General features: G+C 41.2%; 2 protein-coding genes across 2 annotated transcripts; one reads left to right on the forward strand and one right to left on the reverse strand.

Annotated features, from left to right (window-relative positions):
- Positions 1–15: 15 nt before the first annotated feature.
- eef1akmt2 (EEF1A lysine methyltransferase 2) lies at positions 16–7943 on the reverse strand. The gene is made up of 6 exons (XM_049600453.1): positions 7776–7943; positions 7242–7307; positions 6944–7058; positions 6004–6111; positions 4225–4441; positions 16–1151 (listed from the first exon to the last, which is right to left on the reverse strand). Exons 1-6 carry the CDS (start codon positions 7886–7888, stop codon positions 1054–1056), a joined length of 717 nt encoding a protein of 238 aa, XP_049456410.1. The 5' UTR covers positions 7889–7943; the 3' UTR covers positions 16–1053.
- Positions 7865–17216, forward strand: abraxas2 (abraxas 2, BRISC complex subunit). Its single transcript, XM_049600452.1, has 9 exons — positions 7865–8070; positions 9439–9529; positions 10515–10551; positions 11003–11069; positions 11519–11709; positions 12397–12519; positions 13325–13409; positions 13514–13631; positions 13906–17216. The coding sequence occupies exons 1-9, from the start codon at positions 7999–8001 to the stop codon at positions 14469–14471; spliced, it is 1350 nt and encodes a 449-aa protein (XP_049456409.1). The 5' UTR covers positions 7865–7998; the 3' UTR covers positions 14472–17216.
- Positions 17217–17307: the final 91 nt, after the last annotated feature.

Below are 17307 nucleotides of genomic sequence, written 5' to 3' on the forward strand. Positions count from 1 at the left end.
AAATGGCAGACAGGCTTCTCTTCCACAGACAGCATGGCCTCTTGTTTATTCATTATGTCAGAAGTTCTTAATCATGATCCCAGGGACCCCAGGCTCCGCTGGTTTCCAGTTTAGCCAATTAGGTACGGGCTATTTTTCACATGATGCAATTAACTACCTGGTCAGACAGGATAGTGGTTTTCACACTGTGGGTCAGGACTCTCAACGGGGTCCTTGAGAAGTAATTTGGGGACCTATCAGATGATTTATGGAATAAAGGGAAAACATATTCAGTACAAATTATTGTGTATATCTTCTAGCCCTTTTATAGAAAGAATATGAAATACATTTTAACCTCTAGGTGTATGGTAGCTAATCAAATCAAACAGTAAATAAATGTCCAGCTGAACTATTATTAAAAGTTGCCACAGGAAAGTAATATTACAGTCAAGTAAGTACTGTGGGTACAAAAATGTGAGGAGTTCATATACAAAAGAGAAGACGTTATTCAGAGGTAAAAGCAGCAGACCCACAGGTTATTCAGCAATTATCTTCCGCAACAGATTAAGGCTTTGTTTTGTAATCTACAGAAAAGTCATGAGTTAACAGATATTCCTGTCTATTTTAAAAGCTATTGTGATAAAAAAAATTACTTAAGTACTTTTTCTGGAATACCGCACAAGATACTGCTCGGTATGTTTTAGCATGAAGCACCGTTTTTAAAGCAACCATGAAACTGAAACTGAATTAAATAATCTTGTTAATTGTCTCTGTAAATGAATCACAAATAATAACAATCAATTTCATACAAAAGTGCCCAAAGTAAGCACTTTGGATCAATGCAAAGTTAATACAACAGCAACAAAACAAAAATTATTTATTTCAAGATAAGTGTCAGTCAGTTAAACTGCATGTCTGCTTCATTACACAGCTTTTTTTTTTTAATACAAAAAAAAAACAAACTATCTGATGAGGTATTGTATAAAAAAGTATGCACGGGTTTAATGATTTCCTGTGATAAACAGAAAAAACTGTGGCACAAAAACAAAACAAGTATCCTCTCAGGCCTGTGGTTCAATGTACTCGCTTGAAGATGAGTGCTGCCACACTGTTTCCCGTCTTGCCCCCAAACTGGAAACTCGGTGTAGGCAGCTCCTGCACAAACTCAAATCCTGTGAGGCAACACAGAAAAAATGTGCAGGTCAGAAAACACTGCCAAAACATCAACATGGTGCCTTGAACACAGATGCCTAGAATCTTTTCTTGTCGACTATGGCTACAGCGGGGTAAGGAAGAGAACTGTGAGTCAAGAACTATCCATCCACCATCTGTGGTGCTTCCTGGGGCCTAGTAAAGACGGGCTGTCAGCGTGACAGATGAGATCTCATGGCCCTTTGGCCCCCTGCAGGCTCTCCAGAGTGACTACACTGAGAGGAGTGACAGCTCGTGGAAGCTTGCCGAAATTCTGACTTTACAAGGCTGTTGTTGCCTGCAGCTTAACAACCTGCCAGGTAACTGTCGCGGTTGTAGAGCGGTGTCTGTGTTTTGACTGAGGGTCAGACAACAAAACGAAACATGTTTTCCCATTGTTTTAACACATTTACGACACTGCACGAATCCACTTAAAGATGCCCTGTGGAGTTTTCATGTGAACAACCACTTTATGTTTACATTCAGTGTTACACAAAAAAAACACTGTGTGTATCCTTGAGCTCTAACAACATGTCGAATGTACTTCCTGCCTCATAAAATACTAGCAAAACCAATTATTTGAATTCAGTACTGTTTTGCTACTTAGCAGTCTTCTTCTCTCCTCTCTATGTCGGCGCATTGCAACGCATCTTGGCACATTACCACCACCTGCAAATTAGTTGGATCGTGTGAAACCATTGGCAAGACTATGTATCACTCCACCCTCATGCACATGCAGGAGATAAACACACGACGACCCACTCACTGACAAACAGCTCCGTAGTGCTACTACAGGTCAAAAACTCCACAGGGAACCTTTAACGTGACAAGCAAACATGTTAATTTTTATATTTTCAATGTGTTTTCTCCTTCAGGCAGCTATTCATTTTTATCTATTTGGTGACAACTGCAAAGTGGATAACCACATTGTACTGTGGCACAAGAATATACAATCGATTTCCTGAGGAAGGGACTATTTTATGTGCTGCATTACTTCTAAACTCAGGTATGAACATTAACCAGAACAGCAGCCATTTAGGTCTATTTATATACATATTTACCGGCGTCTTAATTCATTGTAATGTAGAGTCTGTAGCTGTCGTTCTCATCATCTGCTTTAAGACTGACTCTGACCAAAGCCTCATCCAAAACCTCTTCTCGAGTCAAATGCTTGCAAAGTGTGTGGCTCTTTCGAACAATACTGAGGAACATGCCAACACCAATCATGTGCATTTCTTAATATAGCATATTGCCCAAGACCTGTTGCAATACTTTAAAAGATGAATAAACTACTGCGGGCAGCCAGAAAATAATAAACTGGAAACTGTTTGAGTAATAGGAAGGTAATCTAATGCATAAGGAATGACTCGACATAATCCTAGTTTACATGTTTGATCAAAGGTCGGGTTTATAGAGAACTGCCTGTCTGATTGTGTTGGTTTGTGGAGAGTCAAGCAGCCGTGGAGGACTGTTGGAGAGCTGCATAGCCAAATAAGACAGTCCTGAGCAATGATGGATGGTAGTAAAAGTTACACACATTGTGCATTCGACTAGAATCACAGTTACAATTTAATTGTTGGATAACAGTTAAGAGTATGAAACTTAAGCGCTCTCTAATAAAAATATTTACAATATTCAACAGAATCTATCGAAATAAATTATGAGTAGGACTGCATGATATGCAAAAACAATTGTATTGGGATTATTTTAACATATTGTGATTGCAATGGGTCGTAATTTTAGTGGGAATTGTAATTTCTGCATTTCATTTTCCAGAAAAAAAGACAATGATGTGTGTACCAAGCACGCATATTTCCTAATGTCTGGAGTATGATCTGTAGGCCTCTTAGTAGAACCATGATGCTCCATGTATGATTAGGGATGCACTGGAATGAAAATTTGTGGCCGAAGCCAAAGCCGAATATTATGAAACACTTGGCTGAATACCGAGTACCGAATACCGAATATCATTGTTTAGTTTTTCATTAGTTTTTGCAGATGAACCCCCTCCAGATTAGTGTTGTCACGGTACCAAAATTGGGACCCACTGTACGATACCAATGAAAATATCATGGTTCTGAGTAGTATCACAATACCACAGCGAAAATGAGGCAGACGTGCCTTTGTCATTTATGAAAAGATAAATCACTTTTTTTTTTATAATACATCAATGATATTTCAATGGAATAAATTACTTACTGACTTATTCATACTTCAAAAACAGCATCAATGAGTGATGAACATAGGGGGGGGGGGATCAAAATAAAATAAATAAATAAAATAAAAATCAACCAGCCACCCTCCTCCCCTGACAGTCCCTTCATAAGTAATGAACAGTCCCTAAAGTGCGGTGAGGTTTGTGGGCCGTTACTGCCAGAAAGAGAGAAATGTGAAAGGCTCGTTTCTCCTCTGACATGTCACATACCTGTGTTAGGCTGGCTTGGCTGTTCAGGTACTTCTGGGCAGTCATGACACCAAGAAGAGGATATTATTGGAGCCAACTTCTCCGTCGCCCGGTAAGCCGATGGCGGCCGTATTTGAGAGGAATACATTAACGTTACTGTCTGTGTCTGTGACCCCCGTTCAACCCACAATCGGTGGGATTCGCCTTTCGTTTCTGCTGCTGGTTGAAATCTGTAGGCTGCTCGCACAGCGTGCTGAATGATTTAAGCCTATTTTGCTCGCTCCAAACTATTTTTAGTCGCAAATGCGAGTGCCGTGACGGACGGATCGCCACACTGCCGACATTTTATTCCGCCCGTCACGGCACGCCGTTTGATTGCGTTATCAAAACACGCCGCTATTATTCGGCCTTGCTTTTCACTTATTCCACCGAATACCGAACGTGTGTTTTTTTGCAATATTCGGCCGAATATATTCGGTTACCTAATACTCGGTGCATCCCTATGTATGATGGTATGTTGTGACACAGTTCACCTTTATCAAAAAAATTTCAGCTCCTGCAATTTGGCCATAATGTGTTTTCAATAATATGTTAATAATGCAACCCTAATTATCAGATGTGCAATAATTAACTTCAGTGTTTCCCCTCACCTTCACTGAATCGCTCTAGCAGCTGCTCTTTTGTCCAGTTGCAGGAGGTGATAGAGAAGAATCCTTGGTCCTTCAGAGCGTCTTTTAGAATTTGGACGTAGAGTTTTTTGCCCTCCTTAGAGTTGTCTGGGTTTAAGCTTATCGCATCAAATGTTCCTTTGTCGATGCAGAGATCAAAACCCTTTAGCTCCCCTCGACAGTTTAAGAAATCCATCTCCTAAAAGAAATAAAAAGTAAGAAGTTAAGGAAAAGTCTGGCTCTTTATATGCAGGGTGAACTATATGGTTACTTAAAGAAGACATCTTTCAGCATCCAGCAAGATTAAATGCGTTACACCTCACTGGTTAACTTTAAAACTAAATCCCAACTGCTGACAGGACAGCGGTTAATTCTGCGAAGGTTGCTGACCTACCATACCACCAGTGAAAGGAGCCCTTTATCTGAACAGAGGGCAGAACACCAGATCTCTGGAGAGAGCTCCAGAGCCACATACTCACAAACCATGGGTCACAAAATGTCTGATTTATGCCAGATGATCAACAGTGATTCACTAGAGACAAAAACGCCTATATTGCTGCAACTGCCGGGAGTTAAATTTGAGTATGAGCCTGTAAAATGGAAAAAACTGGGAAGACGATGAAGGAATGTATGAAGGTGATGTGTCACAGCAGCAGTAGACGATGACTTATGTACATGGAGACGGGGCTTGACATAGATTTGAGACTAAGAATGACCTTTGAGGTAAAACCTGTTGAAGAGGCCTTTTTTTTAATCATGTGGCTGAAACTCCTCACACTCCCTCAAACTCCATTAAAGGCTGCACATGCGCACGCACGCGCGCGCGCACACACACACACACACACACACACACACACACACACACACACACACACACACACACACACAAGCACATTCACATAAATTATTTTGGCATTTTGCTGTATTAAAGAAATACTCAAATACCATTTCTCTCTCTCACATACACACACACACACACACACACACACACACACACACACACACACACACACTCATACAAACACTGTGCTCCCCCTGTCCAGCTAAGGTCAATATTGACTTCAGTAGAGAGCTTTCTGTCCAAGCTAAGCACACACCATCATAGGCGTGTGATGCATATAACATACCTGTAAGTGTATTATGCGTACAGGAGAGGAAAACTCACTCGTCACATCCCTTATAGCCACGCCAGCATTCATAACTTGTTTTTCTAGCATGTATATGTTAAAAGATGTGTTAAATCCTGCCACTTCATTTGAGGTGGTTTAATCTGAATGGTGGGCAGACTTCCATCAGTTTCAGGGCCTTCTTGCTATCCAACTCTCCCACATGGTAAATACAGGAGAGTTTCCTCTGACCTTCCCAGGCTGGCTCACAGTATGCTGAAAGCTATATTGTATCACTGACATTTAGAAATAAAGGGGATTAATGCTGTATCAATGGCTGATTTGTGCACAGCATAAAGATCCACTACATACACTAAAATATGACTCTGCAGTGCTCAAGTGACGTGAATTTAATTTTTGCAGAAAATGTTGATTCACAGCAGTCTTATTTACTGCAAAACCCACAAACCTTTCAAATCCCAATACAAAAGTATGTCTGGTATCAATTTGCATTACCTAACTGCTGCTTACTTTTTATTTCAATAATCATGTGACCTTGAACAGACTGCAGTCCCTGTGGTAGCTAAATGTGTTGGGACTCTATTCTAAGTTAAATGTGTGCTATAGTTTCAATGACAAACAAAGATGAACCCACCTTTAAAGTGACTCCCGTGACATCCTCCATCTGCAGAACATTTCTGGACAACTCTATAGACGCTGGAGAATAATCTATACCAGTCAGATTCGTGTATCCCTCTTTCGCCTTGACAAAAAAAACAATAACCAAAAAAACAAAGGTTATCATCTGTTATAGAAATGTCTGAGAAAAGCAGTTTGTTAACAATCACAGTAAACCCAACAGTCATTTACAAACTATTGATTAAAGTCTCAGGTCACCTCAATCACAAACATATTTTCCACTCAATTTCTAGAGGTATTTAGTCATGCAGATAGTATTTGGAAATGAATCCATCCATCCATCCATCCATCCATCCAATTTTATCCGCTTCTCTAAGGCCGGGACGCAGCGGCAGCAGGCCAGGCAAAGTATTCCAGACTTCCCTCACCCTAGCAAAGCTTTCCAGCTCCTCCTGGAGGACCCTGAAGGCATTCCCAGGCCAGATGAGATATGCAATCCCTCCAGCATGTCCTGGGTCTAATTCGGAGCTTCCTACCAGCGGGATGTGCCTGGATCACCTCATACGGGAGGTGCCCAGGAGGCATCCTGATCAGATGCCTGACCCACCTCAACTGACCCCTTTTCGATGGGAAGGAGCAGCAGCTCTACTCTGACTCCCTCAGGATGTCTGAGCTCCTAACCCTATCTCTGAGGTTGAGCTCTGCCACCCCACGGAGGAATACATTTCGGCTGCTTTTATCTGCGATCTCATTCCTTCGGTCACTACCCAAAGCTCATGACTGTAGGTGAGGGTTTGGATGTAGATGGACCAGTAAATCGAAAGCTTCGTCTTGTGACTTGTGTGACTTTGTTCTGATTTTGGTGACCTGACTTTTTAATGACACTCAAATTAAGTGCACATGAAATAAAAATCATAATAGTGTCAAAACAATGTATTTTTACTCTGTTCTCACACCAGTTCAACTAAGAAGGCTCCATTTCCAGTGCCGATGTCAAGGATGGCAGCATTTTCTGGGATCTTAGCTTTGTCCATCCATCGCAGCACACGGCTCATGCTCTCCTCACCAAACCTAACAAGAAAACAGAAACACACAGACTTTAGTAATGAGACAGGCTAATGACAGACACTAATAATACTGCATTAAGCAAATTTCTTTTTAGGAATCATCACATTTTAGCATGACAAATCCTAATACTGTAATAACCAGTGGAAATGTTGTTAGTTCTTGCAATGACTATAAATGAATGATTACCATATCTCACCAACATCCCCAATGTCTTTAAACGTCTCAAGTTCTTTCTGGTATGCATCTTCCCAACTGCAGAAAAGGACAATCATTGACAATTAGTTATATAAGGATACAAACACAAATGACACATTGCTATATTGAAAACATACAACCACCAACAAATAGCCTGACTTATAGTTTATAAACTTACGTCACCATTAAAAAGTGTTTAATGGTTACAGGGAAACTAAGGTGACACTACATCTTCTCTAAACAGAAGGGAGCTGCATATTTCTCTATTTAAAGCTAAGCTAACAGCTCTTGTTGTCTTGTAAACAATTCAACTTCCTTCTTGCTTTCAACACAACATGCTGGACTTGTCAGTAATTAATGAAACACTTACTGTGAAACTGCAATGTGGATAAAATGCACAAATAAGTGGTGGCTCTGGTTATGTCAGTTAATATAGCATAGTCGTTTTATCTTGTAGCTAATTAGCATGTAGCCTAACGATAATAACCAGCCATAACGCCAGTACAGGTTCAAAAGACTACTTACTGTTCTTTAGTTCCGAGTTTTGAAGGTCCAAAATCGTTATCAGAGCTTCTGTCGTCTTCTTGGTCCGACGTAGTTCCACTTTCCACGTCCACGCTGTCTGTGGGTACCTCCATGCTGGAGAGGAGGCTGTCAAGTCGTCGCCTACAGTTCCCAGAAGACGTTGCGTCCGAGGAGCGTGCTTGCAACCGCAGGGGGCATCGGGATTGATAGGGATGTTTCCATCATGGCGGCATCCATTTCAGGTTATACTTTTAGTTCTGTGTGTTATCACAGCGCGAACAGCAACTCAGATCATGTAAGTATTCACAGTTATGTTGACAAACTATTAGACAATGGTTGCTATAGCGTCCGTGGCTCGGCGATGTGTGTAATCGTTCACCAACGCCATTAGTTTGTGTTGTTTTCCAGTGTCATCATCCTGTTGCTGGCTAGCTAGTATTGGTTCCGTCTATTTACCGGCAGGTATGGCTCAATCAGACTGTGCAGCTACAGCAACATGAAAACATGACTGGTGATTTTAAGATGGCCTCATGTGTTACAGCTGCATATGTGTTAAAAATCCAGTTGTAACACTATATATAACGAATCATATATACGATTATGTGTTGTATCAATATGAGAAATACCTGTTGGGAAAGTTTGAGTTCCAGGAAATACTCTGTAGTTAGCTACCTAGCATGTTAGCTAAACTGCCAAGTCAAGTGACTTCCGTGTGCTGGTGTCGCAAATGACTACAGTCACCTCCATCTGTTACCTGATATCGGTTTAGTGGGCCATAAAAAATATGAACCTAACGCAGTGATTTTCTTATCTAGGTTACATTAAATCTTTTTGTTTTTGTCGTGTCTGCAATGCTAGATTAGCTCGTTAGCCACCTAGCTAATCTTACTGGCATTTAAGTCAATAGCGTTTCACAAAGTAACTGACGTGTATGAGTATTTTTCTTTTTTATTGGGCCTTAGAAACGCAGTCGAGGAGATTGCTCTGTGGTTAGGGTTTAGAAAGAAATACAAATGTTAAGAGCAAACGAAGCTAACGTCAGCACTGTTTACGTCCCTGTTCCTCTTGTCGAGACTTATAAAGTCGGCCTGGACAGGTGGATAGTTGCTGTTTACAAGTTTGCCTGCATTCCTGACATGCAGGAAGAGTAATGGCAGCGCTGTCGTTTAGCACCACCTGCCACGTCTTGTAAGGAATAAACAACTTAATTTACTCTCAGAATAAAAACTAGATTTGGAAGAATGCCTTGATTATGATCCAGTGCTTCTGATAGTATTGTCTTATGTGCGTTTCATGAAAATGTTATTCATTTGGCTAGCCTTTATTCTATATAGTAGATCACATTACTGTCAGGCAGCAATTTATATTTTTTAAAAAGGAAATCCAGTATTTTTTAAATTAATCAACACATTATTTAGCGTATAAATATCCAAAAATAGTGAAAATGTCTATCACAATTTCTCAGAGCCCAACACGACGTCTTTAAAGCTAAAGTTTTGTTTAATCAACAGCAACAAAGCTCAAAGATTTTCAATATATATCTGACTACAGCAAATCCTCTCATTTGAGAAGTTGTCACCAGAGTGTGTTTGGCATTTTTCCATGATAAATAATTTGACTTAACGTGCCCTAACCATAGTTTTGTCCAAATGTATTTGCACAGGAGGGCTTCCTATTAGGAGATGTAAGGCAAGAAGAGACTGTGAGCATCAGTGACACACAGATCAGCAGTGCAGAATTGCTCCAGGTAGTAGGTAAGACCTGAAACAAAACCAATAACATTGTGGTGTGTTGAGCAGTAAGTAACTGATCGATGCCAGTCTGTGACAGAAGCCTGAAGAGGCGGTAAAGAAGTCCATAGGATCACAACTGCGTTGGTCTTTTTCCCAGAAGACATTTTGATATATCATAGTGGGAAAAGCACAGGTGTAAAATAATGATAATAGTAACAATGATGGCTGATTGTTTTTAGGTGCTTCAGTGTCAAGGTCCTGGTACAGTGCTCGGGACACTTGAAAACAGCCAGAGCCATTGTTAAGGTTATTAATAACACTTGTGCTTTACAAATACAGTTGTTACACAGCACATTTTTCAGTATCAGTCAAGCAGACTGATGACAACAGGGGACATTTAAAGAAGGGGCCACACTCAGTTTGGGTGATTCTTGGTCAGCTTAAAGACAGGAGAGCCACTGGAATCAGTATAACATGTTCATCTGAAAATATGGCCATATGTTTAAAATATTAACGATGGATCATACAGTTTTGCAGTTGTGTTGATTACATGGTTTTACTGTTTCCTGAATCTATCCTCTGCCCCCTCAGTCCTATTAGGAGAAGCATGTTTGGATGCATCTGAATGTGAATATGTGCCAATAAGCAGCTTTTTGCTGGGCTCTTATCCTTCTGCTTTAGTCACAGAAGTGCACAGATTTATGCTAATGAGTTCTGTTTAAAGTGGTTGAAATATGAGTGTGCTTGGTACGTGTTTTTGTGTTGTATACTAAGACAACTAAAACTAAAAGCCAATATAACAATCAGTAACAGAAGCGTTACTGTTTTGTGAGTTCAGGTTCACTGTTTGTGTCGCTTTAACGGCCAAAACATAAATTTTTTGGCCATACAAATTGCAGGTGCCTTTAGGAAAATGATAAAGATACCTACGTGAATGACAGCCTTTAAAGAATTGCACCTATGATGGTATTTAACTGAAACATCTGTCACTGTTTGTTTCCAACAGAAATCCATAACCATGATCCTTGTGCACAGTTATTTAGGTAAGATATGAGCTCGTTACTCTCGACCATCTACTAATATCATCAGTTATACATTCATGTAGAGTTGTTGAACATACACTGCTGGAGGGGGACAAAAACGGTCAGCCAACAGCCGGCCATGTTCATTTAATTTTGGAAAACATAACAAAACTTTGCTGTAACACATGCATAACAAGGTTAAGTAGTTGCATTTTATAGGAGCTGTTGTTACCTAATGCATATAGAGAGCCGAGAGCTCTGAGCACGTATTGTTGTTTTGTCCCTGACAGTTTAAATGGAAACATCACTTACCTTACATCCATTTTGGCACAGGCTGAATTAATTTGACATTGGACAGTAGATGGCCCCATCAGACAGGACTGGGTAAAGGAAGTAGGCCAAGGCAGCGGAGGAGTAGGAACATGATGAATCAGTCTCAACTTATGTGTTTGTTTGTTCTCCCTTTCATCAGCTTTTATGACTACGCAGGCAAAGTCAAAGAAGAAAATCTCAACAGCATTCTTAAAGATAGGCGGAAAGTGAGTGAATCGTCGTTTCAACATACATTGTGGCTGATGTCCTGCTGAATGTCAGAGATACTGTTAAACCGAGGCTACACTAACATGAATCTGAAATCGGGCATGAATTTAATTTTTTCAGATTTTTGATTTAAGTTGTATCATAAACTAACAAGTGATTGCAAACTATTAAGAGTGTGATTGATCGGTGTATATTAAAATATAAATTGAATTTAGCTGTGTGGAAAGTCCTGATTTCAACAAATATATTATACTACATGTACAGTTGTATTGAAATAAATTATGCTGCCTTTTCTATTCGAAGTATTTTAAATAAGCAGCTGTACAGGTTTCATAATTATTAGTCTCAGTTTTGTGTTTGATTTTTGCTTCAACCTAAATGGGGTTTGATTTATGAGACTTAACTGGATTAAACGCATTTTAAAAGATCTGTTTCTTCGGCCGTGCAGAACGTCATTGGTTGGTACCGGTTCCGAAGGAACACGCAGCAGCAGATGTCGTTCAGGGAACAGATCATCCACAAACAGCTCACTCAGCTGCTTGGTGTGCCCGACCTCGTCTTCCTTCTTTTCAGCTTCATCTCCACCGCCAACAGCTCCACGCACGCACTGGAGTATGTGCTCTTCAGACCTAACCGCAGGTAATAACTGCATGTTGATCAACATGAGCAAACACACACGCAGTCGCTGTTTCTGTCTTTATTGTCTGATCAATAAATATTTACTCTTGTCTAGACTTTTGCTTTCCAGAGAGGCACCTCTCATGCTGCCTGCTATGTCCAAGTTTATTTCAGGATGGTCTGATTTGATCAGGATCAGGGCTGATAATAACCTTATGTAGTGGATTGGGTGGGAGTTATTAGGTGACTGACCCACAATTGAATACAGTTTATTTATCATCAATAAAACATAAAGGTTTTGCTACAAATATTCAGTCACTGTCCTCAAGTTACGTCACATAAAAATGATCTCAGTGAGATGCATGAAGTGAGGTATTTAGATTTAAAATTCAGGAAAGGGGAGCACTGGTATTGCATTGGCAGTGGATATTGGTAGATAACCTGAGCTGAGGTACTGGAATGGTCCATCCCGACTTTTGCACGTTCTGTTTTAAAATGTAGGTATTATGGTCGGAAAATGAGACATGACAAACTTGATGCAAATACATGTATTCATCCGGATTTAATATTTATATAAAGTAACACATTATTAACACTTTTTATAAAGTCAAAATGCAGAAATGGTAACTGTGGAGAGATTTATCTTTCATGCCATTTCAAGTATGCCATGCTTCAGCAGCGCTAACTGGCTGGCTAATCTCCTCTCAGTAGGTACAACCAGAGGATCACCCTCACAATCCCAAACCTTGGCAACACGAGCCAGCAGGAATACAAAGTCTCCTCAGTGCCGAACACCTCACTCAACTACACCCAGGTCATCAAAGAGCATGGGTAAGGTTTGGATTCTCTCTTTGCACTGCGCCCGTGTTACTGCTAGCTCCCATTCTGGGGTCAGGAAGAGTTTAGAATATGTCTCCTCTGATATGCGTGGAGTTTGAACAGCCACCTGTTTTCACCTGACAGCATACTGCAGCTTCACCTTGAGGGCATAACGTGTGCATTGCCTCCGTGCCGGGGCCTCAGCTAATCCGTGGGAGTTGCTTTCCTTCCACAATCGCTTTTATGTTTGATGTGGTGAACTGCCGGCAGGGATTTAATCGTGTCTCCTTGGTAGTGTGCAGCCTCAGAACATCCAGCATTTGTGTGTGTGTGTGTATGTGTGTGCTAGTCCCAGTTTACACATGACACTGTGTGTCAGAAGTATACATGTGCGGGTGGCTGCCTGCAGTAGAAAGCTGGTATGTGACAGGTTACACATGCTTCTGCTTGTATTTCTGTGTCTTTGTATCTAAACTTAGACCCACTCTTTCTGTTTTAGAAAGGTTGAATACTGTGTGTCGGTGTCATTCAGACTGCAAAGGACTAAGCTAGGCCTGTCTATCCACCCTCCAATAAGATCACTATTATCACCTCAGCTCATTCAGCCGATGTTTTTGTGTGACAGCCAATAGAATTAGCTTGATTTATGATACAGAAAACGACCACAGTTTAACTTCTACATACATACCTTTACCGCTTGAATGCCTTTAAATTGTTTGATCTCAGTGAAGAAACTGGGTCAGCTTGTACTGTGTGGTGTGATTTATGACGTCTTAAATAATGTAATGGATATCTTTACTGGTAAATATCATTCCAGGGCTGAATTCTTTGACAAAGATGGTGTTATGAAGGATATCCGAACAATATTCCAAGTCTACAGTGCACTTCAAGATAAAGTGCAGGTGAGTCTGATAATGGATAGCTGAGACAAGTAGTGAAATTGCTTGCTAAATGGCTTTGTTATTGCTTTCTGTGTGAGTTTTTCACCTGTTTGTCTTGTTTCCAGGCTGTGTGTGGGGAGGTAGAACAAAGTGAACGTGTGAAGGAGAAAATTCAAGAGGACGTGAACAAACTCAAACAGCAAATTGCTCTCAGGAAACGCAAGACGGCAGAAGAGGAGAGACGTACGTGCTTGTTTTGGATTCTGTGAAATGGAATTATGTCATTTAATTTAAAAAGTGTGCTGGTTTGAAACATAAACCAGCCTCAGATCAATAGAAAACAGCAAAAATAAGAAAAGCTTCAGTTGCTCTGAGTTGATCCCTTACCCTCAGGCCTTTTTTAAATATTTGATCAGTCAACCGGCCAAACTTGATTTTCTCACTGTATGTGCTAACACATTGTAAAAGTGTCCACATGCTGTACCCTTTTTACCACTTATATCTCTCTGTCCGACAGGGCTCCGTGAGGCCCAAAATGCAGACTCCCATCCCACTCCAGAGGAGAACACAGAACCTTCTGAGACGTCCCCTCTTTCCAGGATAACTTTCCACACACCCTCAGCTCCGGAGCGGCCCAGTACCTCACCTAACCCACCATCGTATTCTGACCCCTTGTCCCAGGATGACTCTCTGCTCTCCTCTTCTTCCCCACCTACCAGTGCTGCTCTACTGCCCCGGCCCCAAGCTGTGGGCTCTCCAGGACACCCTACCCCCGGCCCGCTGGGGATGGGTCTGGGTCTCGGGCTGGGCCTGGGCCTCAGCGCCACCTCTACACCCGTCACCGCGTCCAGCACCCCGTACCTTGGCAATGGTGATGGGTCGAGCTCTGACTCGTTAGACAGACAAGCTGCAGGGCAGGAAGATGATGATGACGATGAGGACGACGACGACGATGAGGACGAGGACAGTAGCGAATATGAGAACTTAGTGAGTGAAGCCAGTCATCTGCCAAGCGTTTTAACGCAAGGCCGACCAGCCGCCCTCAGTCCAGACGGGGACGCTCGTGGCTCACAGACCACATAGAGACATGCCACAAGGTGTGTACGGGACACGATTAAGTGACGCACCTTGAGAGGTGGGCATCTCAAGCAATCAAAGATAGACAAATATAGACAAAAGAAGTGCCAGTCCTGAAAGTGAAAGGCATGCACAGGTGGTGTCCCGCTGTGAGTGTTTCTTGTCTTAGGCTGATCTCCATTTTAAGGGGAAACTATGCTAGGCTTTGCAGGCTTAATAGGTGTGTCTCACTGGGGGAAAAAGTCATCCGTTTTCAGTTTTTGTTTTTGGAATGGGGTCAGTCCGGGTACTTCAGTGTGGATGTTTGGCTCCCTCAAAGACAGGCCCTGCTTCGTGCTTTCTGTATGTTTTTCTTTCACATCTGCATCACCATCTCTTGAGCACCCACTCTTGCATTACCTCTTGCACTATTTTTTGCCTTTTTTTTTTTTTTTTTTTTTTAACAAACCATGAAAGAAAAGCAAAGGGAGAATATTCTGCGGCCTTCAAACAGTTTTTTTTTTTAAAATAAGTAGGCAAATGGTTGTTAACTTTTTATTTTTGAATATGAAAAAGTGATATATATGTCACTAGAATTTCTGTATCATGCACATTTCTCTCATTTGATTTTGGATTTTATTAGATTTTTTTTCCATGTTCCACAGTCTTTAATTAATCATATAGCTGCCTATTTAAATGATGAAGTATAGATTTCAAACAAAATTTACTCTGCCACTTCTATAATGGGTGCTTTATATATACATATATATATATATATATTTTGTCAGATTAATAGTTAATCTAATTTGATTGACAAGAATGTCAATGTCTTGTTCCTCTTGGTTAACACTGAAATTGTATGCGCTTTGCTGCACTTAACAAAATTTAAGATTTCTTTATTATTGTGCTATACCAATGCTGTCATGTTGTGCCACTTGAGTAGTCGTCTTCGACCACCCTGAGCCAAACTCGGCTCAGCTTTTGTGTGATGTACGGGGCTCACAGGGCAAACACAATGTACTGTAGCTTTACTAACCAGATGCTTAAGGTTCCCTTCTGCTGCTGCAACACAGAGAGCTACCACTAAAAAAAACTGCATCTGTCTGTTCTTCATATAAAAACCTGGCTGCTACTTCAACTTCACAGTGCTGGTTGTCTCCAATACTACTGACCGTGATCATATAACCACTTCAAGCTCACTTCTCACTGACTTGTTCTCTATTAAAGTCATAATGGAAGGCTGATACCCCCTGTAGTGTGTGAATTGTAACCTTGGGAACAGAGCGAGCGATCACCTTCCCGTCTTGGCATAGCGGACAGCAGACCTCATGTATTCTGACCTGGTTGGGTCAATGTTACGTGTATGGACCTGGATAATGTGATGAAAACACCATGACCTTGCTTCAGTATACAGTGCCTTTCACTCAGGGCAGTTTCTATCTGCACACATTCACAGATCTCTCTCGAGGGGTAAAATGATGACAAACTGAATTGTGTTTGCAATAATCAACTTCCAGCTTTGTTTTTTTTTTTTTTGTTAGTCCTGCAGATATATGCGTCCTTTCCCATGATGTGTTTTGTCTACCTGAAACATCCCTCACTGCTTCCAGAAGCTGTTTTCCTGTCTTACTTTCACTGATGACTTAAGCGGATCTGCATCTCATGGTTGCAGCTGTGACTTTGCTTTATTATTTTTTTTTAAAAAACTGGAATTACAAATGTAAAGTCAGAGGGAATCTGCTTAGTAACTGATACTTCCTGCAAGGCACAGGTGGCATAATGAGCACGACTGACACGGGCTGTTTGAAGACACGGTGTGGATTGAATGGGGGTGCTGAATGTAGGACACCCTCCTTGCATGGACCGGTCAATTCTAGACACTGTTATATTCAGTACGGACAGACAATTGCACTGCGCATGGAGGACGTCTTAACATCGGCAGGTTGCACTCACAAATGAAGACATGTTGTAGTGGGAGAAGCTTTGCCTTGTGAACAAGCTCCGCTTTATTTACACGTCCTGTTTGTATGCCATGTTTTTAGCCTCATTTCATTTGCCCTGATGTGTAATGCCAATGCATCACTTGTCGGGAACTGGCACTCAAAATGTTACTTAATAATCACCCAGAGTAACACAATCACACAATGTTAAAAGAAATGACAAAAATTTGTTAGGATTATGGTTTCCTTTGAGTACTGGAATATAATAAGGAAATATATAATGAATGTATAGTAGACAAGGGAGGGGGGAGGGGGGTAGCATTTAAACAGCACTTACTGTATAAGCTTGTCTCAGTTGAGTGTTGTGGTGGTATAGAGCAGCAGTTCTCAATGTTGGTCCTCACTCGTAATCCTTACCCTCAGCTCCGAGATGATTGCTTTTTAAGTCTTTCTTTCTGGCATCCCCAGGTTTAACCCTGACTTGATGGCCGGGATGAAAACCAGCAGGGCTCAGGGGCTGAGGGCCGCTAGTTTTTTAAGAGTGCGAGGACCAACATTGTCAGGATCCTATACCTTTCAAGCTCCAACATAGTACAAATATACACTCATGTACTCTTACTGTATGGGGTGACCCTTCCCTTTCCTCCCCCGAGTGGGCCATTGCAACATCAACACCTCCCTGAAAGCACAAAGTCCAGTGCACAGCTTCGAGCTTCTCAGCTTTTATCTGGATTTGTGTACTTGATTGAAAGTAGACCAAGGACTTGCTTGGACGAGCACAGAGAATATGGTTCTTAAAGTGGGGGATAATAAATGAGACATGCATATGTGACTTGATGTGCTTTTGTTTTCTTATTGCAGAAAAGTACCACTAATGTGATTTTGCAATGCCTTAAAATGTATGTGGTTACATTTAAAAAAAA

This window comes from Epinephelus fuscoguttatus, linkage group LG16 (genome assembly GCF_011397635.1).
Source record: "Epinephelus fuscoguttatus linkage group LG16, E.fuscoguttatus.final_Chr_v1".
NCBI lineage: Eukaryota > Metazoa > Chordata > Actinopteri > Perciformes > Serranidae > Epinephelus > Epinephelus fuscoguttatus.